General features: G+C 33.9%; 1 protein-coding gene across 10 annotated transcripts; it reads right to left on the bottom strand.

Moving 5' to 3' along the window:
* Window positions 1-5703: 5703 nt before the first annotated feature.
* LOC118737210 (nucleolysin TIAR) lies at window positions 5704-10704 on the bottom strand. Of its 10 annotated transcripts, none has more exons than XR_004992795.1 (6): window positions 9904-9994; window positions 8139-9094; window positions 7176-8069; window positions 7016-7118; window positions 6121-6954; window positions 5704-6069 (listed from the first exon to the last, which is right to left on the bottom strand). XR_004992795.1 is itself a non-coding variant. In XM_036467576.1 (6 exons), the coding sequence occupies exons 2-5, from the start codon at window positions 8373-8375 to the stop codon at window positions 6797-6799; spliced, it is 1392 nt and encodes a 463-aa protein (XP_036323469.1). In that variant the 5' UTR covers window positions 8376-9094; window positions 9904-9994; the 3' UTR covers window positions 5704-6069; window positions 6749-6796. The 10 variants fall into 10 exon arrangements, 9 of the variants coding, with proteins under 9 accessions (XP_036323469.1, XP_036323468.1, XP_036323470.1 ...); XM_036467576.1 differs by having other exon boundaries at window positions 6749-6954; XM_036467575.1 differs by having other exon boundaries at window positions 5704-6954; window positions 8139-8704; window positions 8779-9094.
* Between the last annotated feature and the right edge of the window lie 73 nt (window positions 10705-10777).

The raw sequence follows: 10777 nt of genomic DNA, 5'->3' as shown, positions 1-10777 counted from the left end.
CGAGTAAAATGAGTAATCAACATTTCAACTCTTTACATATGTATAAACTAGTTAAAGTTCCTTGATACTTTGAAAACGTTTCTCTTTTCAAAAATTAAAACGAAAATTTTTTTCTCATATACAGAGGCTGCATTTCTTTATTCATTCTGAACGTTTGGAATAAACTTTTTTGTTTACTTATTCTTTAGAACGTTCCTGATGATATGTTAACGTATATTTCAATCGCATTCTGTTTATTCTGGCTGTGAAATGGGATTATCCGGAATGAATAAAGAAACACAGCCAGAATGTAAAAAAAAAATAAGCATTTTCCAAAGCAAACTCTTTTAACGAGCAAAATTATTTTTTTTGAGTAATCATATTTCAAGTAACTCGATTAATCATCGTTTTGAATAATCAAAATCTTGATTACTCGAGTAATTGATTATCCGAATAATTGATTAACCAACTTGCTCGAGTAATCGAATAATCGCACAGCCCTAATAATTTTTTACCAACTTCTCATATACCTAAGAAAAGAATTCAAAAAGCATTCTTTGTGCTAAACATTCAATTTTACTTTCATATGAAAAGTACTGTACCTTAGATTGACTTAAAGCTTTTTACCAAAAAAAAAAGGAACGAAGTTTTAAAAAATATAATACAAGTGAACTGAAAAGCAAAAAATAACATTTTCAAACTTAAGTATCAAATCAAGAATCATTTTTTTTAATTTGTATTATATTTTTTTTAACCTTGGTTCATTTTTTTGGTAAAAAGCTTAATAGGTAACATACACAGTGCGTCTGACTCGTGAGTCGGTTTGGATGTATTTGTGAAAATAAATATGGTTAGTTACACCGACATGACTCCTGGAATGACTCTGAACGATTCAACTGTGTTTAGTCAAAGGCGAGTCAACACGTACACAAATGACTCGCGAGTCAGACGCTCCGTGTATGCCGCCTATATTTATTGAATCATAATTGAGGGATTCACAGCGATGTCGTAAGTGTCGTATTGTTGTATCTCGTAAACTTTATAAGCTTAAATAAATGTTTAGAGAACTTGAAACCACAATCAACTATTTTTTAACACTGCGAAAATACATAATATGACTTTGATGGTCCTTTGCAAACCCCTTTAACATGTTTTTTAGGCGTTTAAAGTTTACTACATACAACAATACGACACTGTTGTGAATACCCCAAATGTGTAATCAGCCAAATCTGGCAGTATATTGCGTAAGTCGTAAATTAGGCTAAATTGTACGACTCGACAATAGTAGCATTGTCTATTTTCGTACCGAAATAAGTAAACGACCAAAATTGTTGAAAACTACAAATTTTAGGCAATGACGTGAAATTTTCGATACGATTCGACTCTCGAAAAACGACTTGTAATCCACACGACTCTCGCAATGAGGGTGATTATATTGGAGATTTTTGGCAATCGAAATTAGCGATTGCAAATGTTAGAATCCGGCTGCAGGATTAGTAATTTTTTGGATCTTACTATAAGCTTTGTAAATTTAAAAATATCAATTCATTGTAACCGCCCAATTCTGAATTTTCTTGATAAATTATTTGTAAAGAAATTTTATTAAGATTTTTATCAAGTAAAAGCTCCCATCGAATTTTGTGTCAATATTTATAAAATAAAAAGCTCTACGACTTCCACATGGGGGGAGCCAAGGTACATTGAACAGGTAGTATCAGTAGAGCAGCTGATTTGATTTATTTTCAAATTATTTGGTCTCGAAAATGTCAAATATTTTTAATTTTTGCTCACAAAAATTCTGAATTGTTAAAATCCATTTGCATGTGAAACCTTTTTCCATACAAAACAAGCGATTGAATAGCAGCTTTTGGAACGTTCGCCCAACTCAGCAGCACGACCGCTGATTACTGGGCCTTGCAAAGGATGGATCAATGCTTCGAGAAGCAAACAAATTTACTAGGAAAGAAAGTTGCATCAATTTTTATTTTTTCCAATTTCAATTTTTTATTTTTTATAATTTTTTGTATTTTACATGGCACGCTTTGATTTAGAAGAAAAAATTCAGAACAGTTTTTGACACTTTCGATACCAGAAGCAACAACAAAATACACGCAAATGTTATTTTTGCTCTACTGATACTACCTGTTTAATGTGCCTTGAGTAGAACTGATTTCATTGTCACATATGAAAAATATGAATTTAAAATCAAAAAGGCTTTTGACTGCCGTAGCCGAGAGGTAGAGATGTCGGCTATAAATTCTGTCTTTCGCAGGTTCAAATGCCGGCACATACAGTATTTGAATGATAGAAACAAATCTTTTAATATACAAAATTTATAATTTTCATATGAAATTTCAATTTGTAAACACTTGTCAATAGCATTTTCAATCTTGATAATTTATCAAGAAAAGAGTTTTTGATTTCTGAGCAAGAATTCCAATTCTTGATAAATAATAAAAAATTTAGAAATTATAAAAAATTTATATTTATGAAGTGCACAGAATCGGGCTGCAAATCTTTCCTTTCTGTTATGAATTCATTTATAGTAGGGGGGTTTATGTTTATAGGTGCGTTCGTTTAAAATCTCCAACAGAAACCAACCAACTGCCAAATTCCGGCGAAATGTCATCTGTTCTCTCACAAGAGAGAAATATCCAAAATAGTACGCGAACAGAAAATTTGCAGAAACTTGCAAGTTAGACGAACAGCTGATATAATTTTTGTTTACATACAGAAGTGTAAAATTTAAAACGTACGAAAAGTCATCGCAAAGTGTTATACTGACACAGTTTATTGATTAAACAAATAACTACTTATTTCTTACAAGTTTAATTAGTCGCATTTTGTAATTTTTATCTTCCAAACCATCAAATTCAATTTTGTGATTTGCGTAAATGCCAACCAGCTGTTTTCCTGTTGGCAAAAATTTTTCCAGCAGAAACCAACAGCTTCCCCTCAAAATGAAATGTCAGTTTGCTCTCTCAATTTCCCCTACTTTGCAAGTTTTTTGCGTACGCGAACGCAAAAACTTGTAAGTTTTGGTTAAACATGAACAATTAACAGCTACGCGAACGAACCTTATATATGTGTTCGTATAGAATAGTAGCTTATGTCGAGAAGCTGGCTTTAGTATAATGCGGAATTCCCTTTAAACGACAAGGAATTTTTTGATGAGACTTAATAAGAATATTGACTTGCTAGTATCAGAACAATTTCTTGCACGTTTATTTGCCAAAAGTTCTTCAGCGGCTCGGCGCCAGTGAGTCATTTCGAAAATATCGTAGCCAGCTTTGAATGTTGCAATATGATGATTCGAAATCAGCTGGTGCAAAAAGAAATATGTCATTTTGCTTAACCCTTAGCCACCTAACGCCGGTCACAGTGACTCTACCGTTTTTTATTTTTTAAATATTCCCGTTATTATGCAAGCTGCGCAGTTGTCCGTCTATGTACTTTTTCTTTTCTCTCGTCAGTTCGTTTTGTGCAATCAGGCAGTCAACACGTGTACCAATTCAAAAACTAGAGGTAAAACATTTTTGCTTGCGGTCATTGTGACCGACGTTAGGTGTTTATGGCGCTATTCGCCGTGTACTGGAAATGGATCAAGTACCCAGTGCATCGCTGGCCGACAACGTAGAAAAATTTGAAAAACGTAAAACCTGTTCACTATGTGATCCCAAAAAGAAACGCAAAACATTCCACATGTGTTTTGAATGCAAAAATCCAATTTGTATTGAATGTTCCCAAAAAATGTGTATACCATGCCGCCAAAAATTGTGATTGTTGGCAGGTTACAATTTTATTTTAATGCGATTTAATCGCGCCAAAAACAATTTATTATTGAAGTCCATGTTTTTAAGTTATAAAAAAAAAAGAAAAAAATTTTAAGTTCGAATATTTTTTCCTAATTAGATCTCATTTTATAAAAGTATCTACGTTTTCTTACAAAATTCGTATAACAATGAATAAAAAATGTTATTGAAGTATGAAACGACTTTTAAGTTAATTTTTTGTTAATATTAATTAAATAAAAGGTACAAAAGAGTTATGTGCGGTTTTTGCGTGTTTTATTATTATATTTATACTTTAAACACTAAAATTAAGTAAGGGGTCACCTTGACCGACGTTAGGTGGTAGAGTGTCTAAAAAAGACGTTAGGTGGCTAAGGGTTAATCTGTCCCAGCAGTCGCCATGGCCAAATGAGCAAAGCACAAGACTGCCATTTGAGAGATCCGAGCTCGAGTCAGAGTGCTCGAGCAGCGGAAAGTTATTTCTTTTTTAACTATTTTTTTTTTTATTTTTTAATTAATTTCTATTTTTTAATTATTTTTTCCCTTGAATTTAATAATTAATTAATTTAAAAATTAATTTTTTTCTTTTATTATTTTTTTAATTATTATTTATTTCTTTTTTTATTAAATTTTTATTTTTAAATTCATTTTTTTCTTTTTTATTCTCATTTTTTTATTTAATTTTTTTTATTTTTGTTATTTTTTTTACTGTTTTATTTTTTTAAGCTAAGATTATTTTAAAAGAAAATTTTTTAAATTAAATTTCTTAGGTTTCTTTCCCAATAAATTGTTGTTTAAAATGTTTGTATATCTGACTACTAGTGGTAAAATGCCGGACTACATATCGGTCATCTACGTTGGAGAAACGCAACTGACTTAAGACTACAGAAACTGGCAAGGCGTCATCACAGAATAATGTATTCTATAAAGGTTTTTAAAGATGTTAAATGAAGATACCAAAAAAGAAAAACATACACACTTATTTAAAAGAAATGAAAAAGAAATGTATAGAATTTGTGAGAAAATAGTTTAGACAGCTAAAAATAATGTTATGGTAAATAGGGCCTGTTCGAGGCACGTAATAAAAGTGGCATTACTGCCGTACTGATGAAAAATGGCAACATTGTTCCAACTGCTTAACTGATAATACATTGCCAGAAATTCACACAGAACGTGATACTTTAATAATTCACGCAACACTGCGGTTGTGACTGCAACTCGAACAAGCCCATAGTATCACTGTAATTAATAATAATAATAGATTGGCGCTTACACATATGTTAGTGTTTGGCCGAGCTTCTCCTCCGATTTGTGGTGTGCGCCTTGATGTTGTCACACAAACCGTAATCAAATTATTACTAAATAAATCAATCAATCAATAAAAACAAAAATAATAATATTTCCTCGCTTCATTAACAATATTAATTTATTAAATAGCGTCTAGCATATGAATGTATGTATGTATGTACATACATACTATGTATGCCAATGGTATTTTAGGTCTGCATTTACCCGAATACACGGAATTATATCAAAACATAACAAATTTGGAATATAATGAGGTGTATTCTCGTTTTCGTAAGAATCGAAAATTTTAAAGATTTGTTTAGAAAATTATAGGAAATTTTCATAATTTTCGATTCGTACGAAAACAAGAATACGCCCTAATAAATATTTATAAATAACACTAATAGACATCGACTTTAAATTTTGTTCAGACACCATAAACTCGTCGTAGTCAATGTAGGTTCTCTACAACTTTCGAATTTATAAGGTTCGTCATGTCCGGGATGCGTTCGTTATTATGTGGCGAAATAAGGAAAAAGATTATATTGCATGACTTTTTTTATTTTATTTTATTTTTTCATATTTTGCATGTACATATGTATATCGCATTCACTTTTTTTAATGAAATATCTTCATCTTTCATTAATTTTTTTTTTGTTTCGGTTGCATCCATTCAACGTATTCACCTCTTACTTAATAACTACGTTTCGTTTATTTTTTTGCGGGTAACAAACACGCTTAATAGTGTGTGTAGACATCGTACTTACTGTAAAGCTCGTCACACATTTTTCTTCTAAGTTTATTTTTCCTTTAAATTAAATATCCTAACTTGTTACTTTTAATGTAGAATGGATTAGATCATTTACTCTACCCGCCCGGCCAAGTTCCACTTGCAATAGTTTCTTACAATATTTTTTTGTTGTTGGTGTCCTGATTGATGGAGCTCATGCCACATTTTCCCATTTCAAAATAGATTCGAAGTGATGTGCTTTGCCCTCTGAAGCTGTGTTATCTATTGAAAAGTAAAAAAAATCATCTCGCTATATTAAGTAAAATTGCTTACAAATGTTATGTTCATAGCAAAGTATGTTTTTGTTGTTGCAATAATTTGTAACTTTTCGTAGTTCTCTTCGATCGTTTGATATAATTAAGTTCTCTTTATTTTAAATATAATCTATTTAACAACGACCTAATTTCTAACTTCTCTTTATAATCTTTGTTTTCCTTTCGAGATTGTAGCCAAAATTACAAGTTTTGAAGTTTCCGTTGTACGTTTTTTCTTTTCGTTTTAAGAAACTGATTTTAACCGCTTGCATATAAAACAATTGGATGAAATGACCTCCTTCCATGCTTAATATATCGGCTGCGGTATTTCTCAACCTATATATTCTTTACATTCCAATTTTATTCTGTTCTCTTTATCTATCCAATATTAGAGACAAAGAGGGCTATGATTCAGTTTTGAGATTAGAGTCACTTTAATTGTTTTGCGATTGTTGCAGTTGTTGGGGGGTGAGCATTATAATATCATTATACGGAAATAATGCTGTCCATGATAACGCACCAAAAGAGGATATAATTAGATTTTATTTGTCACAACTTGAGCTTTTTTGATATTACATGCCCTCAAAATCTTATTTTGGACATGTATATGCGCGGTGTGGTTTTCTGATGCCTTTCAATATATTCACCTTGCGTATCACCCACTTGCTGCAACAACTATGACGGGCATATCAGCTTCATTGACCCTGGTACTGAGGCATGGCAGCGCTGTACATCATCTGCGGTGCCAGTGATCCATTTGCAGCAGCTGCGGCAGTGGCTGCTGTTACGCCCGGCACTACAGTACCCGGAACTCCCCAGGCGACGTTTGGCTGTACCATGCGGTATCCTGCGGCTAAATTAAAAAAAAATATATTAACTGAATCTGTGATATTGTATTATATATACAGGCATACCTCCGGCTTGTTGAGCACTAGCATAAGTGTACGGATAGTAACCTTGTTGCATGTACTGAGTTTGCATTTGAGCGGCCGGATAGCCCTGTAACGGTGTAAACAACTAAGCAATTATTCAAATTTTCTCTTCTTCATCCTTATGTAAATTTTAAAAGCTTACTGTAGGCGGGTACCAATAACCCATTTGTTGGTATGCTGCCGCGTAGGGGTACTGCGCGGCAGCAGCCAGCTGCTGTTGTGTCATCATTTGAGCTGGTATTCCTGCCCCGGCCGCAGCTGCATTGGCCACTACGGCGGCTGCTGCCGCTTGTTGCGGAGTTGTCGGTATACCTGGCGTTATAATGGTGCCGGCGGCAGCGGCCGCAGCTGCTGCTGCAGCTGCTACCCCCGCGGACGCTGCCGCCACGTTGTTCATTGAATTATCACCACCATTTTCTTTGCCCCAAAAGCATTTCACCTGATTGCCGTGCACTTCCGAATTATGAGTGTGCTCAATGGCGCGTGCTGCTGATTCTTTAGTGACAAACTTAATAAAAGCATAACCTTTGTCTTTGAAAACGCGTACATCTTGTATGGGACCGAACTGAATGAAATGCTTGTGCATTACTTCGTCACTAATAACATTCGGCGGGAAGCCTCCACAATAAACGGTGGTATTTGTTGGACTTGACTGATTGTACACCTCCTCAAAAGTATGTCGAATATGTCCTTTCATGCCCATGCCACCGCCAGATTTGCTGGATTCACGCGGTGGTGGCAGTTTTCTTGTGGACCAATTCGTTCGAATAGAACGTGAACCTATCCACTGGCCATTCATAGCTTGTATCGCATTTTCCGCTTCTGCTTTCTTGACAAATGATACAAAAGCATAGCCTTTCGATTTCATTGTTTGTGGATCTCTTACGATACGGCAATTGGATATTTCACCAAAGGGCGCAAATGCTTCACGTAGCATATCTGTTTCGATTTCTGGGCTGAGATCACCAACGAAAATATGATGATGTGAACTAATATCTGTTTTTGGCTGATTCCCAGGACTAGTGGCCCAATTAACCTTATGCGCAAAAAAAAACATTTACATGAAGTACATTGTTAGCTGATTCTTTTATATCTTTACACTCACCTTTATTTCTTTATCCAGAAACAACCGCTTATTCATTGCAGTCAATGCAGTAGTTGCCGCCTGATAAGTCGAGTATTCAATGAAAGCATATGGATCATTACCGGGCTCCCGTATGATCTTGCAGTTTTTGACAGGACCCATTTGACTGAATAGTGCTATCAGTAGCTCTTCTGATACTGATGCATCTAAGTTACCAACGTACAACGTTTTCGGTTGTGACTCGTCCATCATGTACATTTTTATGTAGTTTTATTAACACCGAACTATTTTGCTTTACGTTTGCCACCACTGATACAATCAGTTTTTACGATCACAGAGACAAAATTTTCCAGTACTATTTATCAAGTGCCAAGAGCTAATTAAGCTGTGATTATTTTTAATGCTTGACTTGGTACAAAATATAATTTTAGATTTCATTCAAACGTAGTTTTACCATCGCCTGTTTTGTGCGCAATCTAACAGTTATATATATTCTAAGTATCTCTCATTGCCTCCATTACAACCATATATTCAGTAATATCAATTTTTACGCCAATTTTAACTTTCGTCTTTTTCTTAAACTATTCCTTTTAATTAAGAAAAGTTTATTGAACAAAAGGAATCGAATACTTGAATGGCTAAATATTTCTCCAACACTTACGGCCGCCTTCAGGATCTCCACAGCTTTTCCTTCAGTGAATATTATTTATATTTTTTTTATAAAAATCATTTCTATCTACCCTAATGGAGTGTCGTTTGTTTTTCCATGATAAGTTCCTATTTTGGACTAATGTTGTGAATATGTTTCAAAACCAATACATCGCCTTACGGTCTATTCTTGAAACGTTTTGATAGCTGAATAAAGTACTCCTCTAACGTTTTTATATGGCATAGAAGTTGTAGTGCACTATACGAAGAACCGGTTGGATAAATTAACATCAGTAAGTAGAAGCAAGATTAAGACGAGCTTTCGTAATCTGATGAAAATAAAAGGTAAAGATTTAAAATAAATGTATATACTAAAAAAAATTACATATTTTTGTAATATCTCACTAATACCTAATATAAACAATTGAAAACTATACATTAGTTTTAGAGACTTCATTGATACATCAATGACAATGGGATTTAATTCACCGACTATATAGTAATCAATGCTTTAAAGGTCGGAACTAGAGTCTACTACTTTTTTACTAGAGAAATTATTTCTGCAGTAGCATGCTGCAAACTTTTAACGATAATAAAAACCTTTGGGCGTTTTTCTTCTTAGTATATAACAAGAATTTGAAGCAGTGTAATTCAACAAAGGGTGTAAAGCTCCAGATTATTAGAAAAACTTATCAAATAAAAGGGTTGCCTTATGTCAGTGGATACCCATGATTTGCTTTGTAGTTTGGAAGTATTCGAAATTTCGTTTGTATTCAATTCACTAAAGTATATTTTTCATTACACCGATTTGCTACTTAGGTGGCATCAGACTTATATACGAACTATGGTAACTTCTAACCATGTTATAATAATAATTGTATCGTGGAAGTAAACTATTCTTTCGAAACTTTCCACTATGGCTGGCTAGCTTTTCTATCGAAGCAGAATTACTAGTTTGGCGAACGTGCAGATTTCCAACACATATATGTACGTACAATTCACAGCAACGAACACGCCAAGCCGCAGAGCAAAAGCCACAGCTGCGCAAGGAAAATAAGGATCTCCCGTTGCAGTTTAGTTACTATTGCCCAAAACGATTTGCCCAGGATCCACAATCAGTCTTAAGGATTTTACTTACATTATAATTTAAACTCCCGCCTACATGCAAACTTTATCCTAAAAGTTAGTCAACGGCTTCACAATCTAGAGGAAAACTTTTTAATATGGAACGAAACCTACGAGAATGAATAACGATGACAGGAACAGGAATGAGAAGTACGGTCGTATAAAAACGAAACGAAGCAAATCTGCACACCGGGTGCGAATCATGTCATCCTGCTTTCTCTCACAATATTTTTGAACAAAATAAATGTTCGAGCTAGAAGCAAGAGAAAAACACAAAAGTACACACAAAGATAAAATGAAAGTGAGAAGGCTGAAGTGCAAACCGCGCTGTCTATACAGAGATGCATTTAAAATATCGCACATAATTTCTATACGAAGTAGAAATACCTTATTATTATTAAGTGTGAATTAAAATATAACACATAAGTTATAAAGAATATATTGAGCTTACATTATTCAAAACTCGTTAAACAATTTTTACTGCGGCTAAGTACACATATCTATAAGTCTGGCAAGCTTGCGATGGCCATTTTTATTTTTCGCCTATTTACAGCAGCACATCAATCCCCTTCCCCCTTGAAACGATTTAACAAAGAATCCAAACTATTGATGTGACGTGGCTTGCACGCTTTTAAACATTTACATCACAATGCTAATATTTCATCCCTTCAGGCAATATTTTTATTAAGTAATTTACCAATTTGCTGCGTTAATTCAACTTATTTTTAGTAAAACCCCGCTTTATGTCGCGTCGAACAATCTTCGTCTTGCTACTTCTTAACAACTTCTGTGATCCTTGTCTTTCTCATTCAAAGCAGATGCAATTCTACATTGAAGTTCCGATTTTTCAGAGCTGCCGTATTTCCAACGCAACGTAGATTTTTTTT

This window comes from Rhagoletis pomonella, unplaced genomic scaffold (genome assembly GCF_013731165.1).
Source record: "Rhagoletis pomonella isolate Grant_MI unplaced genomic scaffold, Rhpom_1.0 Rhpom_scaffold_00004, whole genome shotgun sequence".
Taxonomy (NCBI): domain Eukaryota; kingdom Metazoa; phylum Arthropoda; class Insecta; order Diptera; family Tephritidae; genus Rhagoletis; species Rhagoletis pomonella.
This window is presented reverse-complemented; position numbering and strand designations above follow the sequence as displayed.

What these genes read in the sequence shown, in the direction of transcription:
- LOC118737210 (XM_036467571.1), bottom strand. Translation starts at nt 8,375, where the DNA reads ATGTACATGATGGACGAGTCACAACCGAAAACGTTGTACGTTGGTAAC. An exon ending in GTTATTGGTACCCGCCTACA is followed by an intron (nt 7,119 to 7,175) that starts GTAAGCTTTTAA and finishes ATAATTGCTTAG; the next exon opens with TTGTTTACACCGTTACAGGG. An exon ending in TAGTGCTCAACAAGCCGGAG is followed by an intron (nt 6,955 to 7,015) that starts GTATGCCTGTAT and finishes TTTTTAATTTAG; the next exon opens with CCGCAGGATACCGCATGGTA.